Here is a 3156-nt window from a genome sequence, read left to right as displayed (position 1 = left end):
CTTCATTTGCTGGATGAGACAGACATTTCTCTGTGTGTGGACTGGAAAATCGCGCTCTGTCGTTCCTTATTGCATGACATCAGTTCGCATGATGTGGATTCGCAGTGGGCCCATCCAGCCAGATGTTCCTTTGTAGTATCTAAATCTACCCTGAGGAACAGATTTGTCCCTGATGCTGAAACGCGCAGTCACCCCGCGGATGCTTGATGCGCGTTATGAAACGCAACGCCGCACCGGGCACCTAATATGAAGCGAGATCCTATGAAATAAAGGGGGAAATCTATTCATCTGCAATCCAAAAGTAAAAAATCCTGCTTCTTTTCATTGGACTGGGGGATCAGGAGAAAACCTTCAAGACGGAGGGGGTTGTAGAGCATCGAGGGAAAAACAGGGGCAACATGAGAGAGCGGGACTTCATGCCCAACATGGAGAGAGGCAAACCTGCCACTTACACAGGGGACAAAAAGGCTAAAATGGCTGCTAAGACTAACAAGAAGTGGGTGAGACTTGCCACTGTTTTTGCATATGTGTTGTCTGTGTCCTTAGCAGCCATCATCCTGGCTATTTACTACAGCCTGATCTGGAAACCGACCAGCGCATCCTCTTCTGCTGGAAAGCCTGTGCCTGAAGGGGTCACCCCCACCGCCAACATCTCAGCTGTTTCTCCAAACAGCAGCGCCTCAGAGTGGAACTCTACACAGACAGTGCTGCTGACAGATAAGGCAGTCAACCAGACAAGCGGGATGTCCACGACCCCCAGCAATTATGCGCAAAGAGGGGCCGTTTTCACGTACGTGGCAGCGGGGACAGAAAGTACGCAGGAGGAAAGACTGTACGCATCTTCCCACGGTGACGCGAACAGGAGCGCTCCTCTCAGCCCAGAGGACGAGAGCGACGCGGTGAGCGAAACCAGCAGCCCTGAGCAGACGGCCGCAGGAACATCTGGACCTCCGACTTAAAGCCGGACCTGAGAGGACACTGACTGGGCAAGCCATTTTAACCCATTGCTGCATCCTCTGTTATTTAAAATAGAAACTTTTACATTCTCTAAACCGCAGGTCGGATTAAAATAAAGGTCTTCTTGGTGGAGAGCTCAGTTTGCAGAGCCCCTGCATGGATGCTGGACTGCACATCTTGATTCCATGCCTAAGAACAGAGGAGCTATTTCCCCCTTTACTATGCTTTCCTTTTGTTTCAGGACATTTATATGCCTTAACTCATCTTTTGAAGCCACTCACCTGCCCTAATGTCTGGACAAAATTTAGTGAAATTTTTCTCTAAGTTATAAGGAGTAGATTTTTCAGGATGTTTTGGTGTACTGAGCTATCGTTAATCAATTTAACCCATTAGTTCAGCATTTAAATGCTATATGGGTCAGAAAATGTTTTGCCAAATTGAGTTGTTTGCAGGTTACGTCATAGGTATAGGTCGGTTTGAGCTCTGGTTTAATAACTTTGAGTACCACAGATACCACAGATTTACTGTACGTCAATTCAATATCTGAACTGAAAAAGGATTACTTTTATTTACAGTTAATCACATTAAGGGGTTTATGTTTTTTGGTTTGTTTGTTTTTTTGCAGGATTTTAGCCTTTTTGCGGCTCTTAAACATCTTTAATTCAAAGATGAAGTTAAAACAAGGCCTTGTCTAGTAACATCCCATTCATAGCTTGTAAACAGTTATTTCAAAATCAACCTTAGCCATGATAATAGCTGGAGCTGCTTTTGTTTATACACCATGATACATGATACATTTAGCATCTAATTTGTCTTTCTTTTAAGCATGGAAGAAGTAGTAGCCAGCTGGCTCAAAGAAAAACGTTTTTTTTAACAATATTCTCTCTGACCTTATTAGACTAAATCTAAGAGTGGGACTGCTAAGTCAAAAAAAAAAAATCAGAAAACTTTATAAAGCTTAGAATACCTTCATACTAGCCTATGCCTATGCAATGTGCAGTTTAGTAAAAAGTAGAAACCATGGGTTTGCAGCACTGATGCACTATTGGGTTGAGTAGCAGTATCCTGCCAGCCTGAGTGAAATCCACATGAGCCCCTCATACACAACTTAGCCAATTCATAGCTTAATTTTGTTTACAAATTGCATTTAAACTGTGCTTTCCTTGTCAGATCAACCCTTGATTCTCATTAGAAGAGCCTACATTATTAAGTTATGCTCAGGTACAGTATGTGCATATAACCATGTAAATGTTATGTGTATTTGGTTATGTACATATAAGGGAGGCATACATATTTTGGCCTTGAAACTTTAGTGGAACTATAACAGATTTTTATTCAAAGTTACAATATGTACAATAGGTAAAATATATCATTCAAAAAAAAACAGTAGGACATGATTAATTTCTATGGTTTTCTATCAGGTTTATGTTATCACCCTGTATGCTGATGATATATTTGTTTATTTAGAGCATGTTTCTCGAACTGTGGCACAGGTACTACTGGTGGTACTTGTGCCTTTAGTGGTACTCAGAGGAACTTATGGTATCAACTATTTACAAGGTAAATATGATGTAAATGAGCTGTAAAGTGGAGCTAATAAGCCCATCTTGCTGAAAAGAAAAGATGTTTGTGCACATTGATCTGATGCCGATTTAGATCACCCGCCGGGAATACCGATGAAAACTAGCCTTTTGGTACATTTACATTTAAGTTTATATGTTTATTAATGTACATTATCCATTTTGAACACATGTATATAAATAAATATATATTAAAATTGAAGAGCACTCTCTTGCAGGATTTGAAGCAGGTTACCTTAGGAGACTAAGTGGAAAAGGGCTGCAGAGGTTTTGTTAGACATTTTATGCAACTGCTGAGGTTGGGACAGTGGGCACTGGGTTGATGAATACCATTACTTTTAAAAATTGTCAAAAGGAGAATTTGATGCAAAATCCCGGATTGTTCATATTTACATTTTTAAAGATTATACAGAAGAGCTTTTCAGAGTTAAGCAATAAATCCACAGGTCTTTCTCTTCTCTTACAATAAACAGTTTACTTTGAATATTTCTGCCACTTAAATCTTGGGTGGAAAGTGAAATTCAACAAAACTGGTCATGAAATGTTATATGCATGCAAACCATTAGTAAAACTGATTGAAATATGGTACGACATAAAATATTGCTTTAAAGTAACAATG

The 3156-nt window shown here is 40.2% G+C and overlaps 1 protein-coding gene across 1 annotated transcript; it reads left to right on the top strand.

Annotated features, from left to right (window-relative positions):
- The first annotated feature begins 314 nt into the window (after nucleotides 1-314).
- On the top strand, nucleotides 315-2739 carry LOC119789570 (putative transmembrane protein INAFM2). The gene has a single exon (XM_038294501.1). The coding sequence runs from the start codon at nucleotides 399-401 to the stop codon at nucleotides 957-959; it is 561 nt and encodes a 186-aa protein (XP_038150429.1). The 5' UTR covers nucleotides 315-398; the 3' UTR covers nucleotides 960-2739.
- The last annotated feature ends 417 nt before the right edge of the window (nucleotides 2740-3156 follow it).

Source organism: Cyprinodon tularosa, unplaced genomic scaffold (assembly GCF_016077235.1).
Source record: "Cyprinodon tularosa strain WSP-4 unplaced genomic scaffold, ASM1607723v1 ctg340, whole genome shotgun sequence".
Lineage (NCBI taxonomy): Eukaryota > Metazoa > Chordata > Actinopteri > Cyprinodontiformes > Cyprinodontidae > Cyprinodon > Cyprinodon tularosa.
Note: the sequence above shows the minus strand (reverse complement) of the source record. Positions and strands in the feature narration are given on the sequence as shown.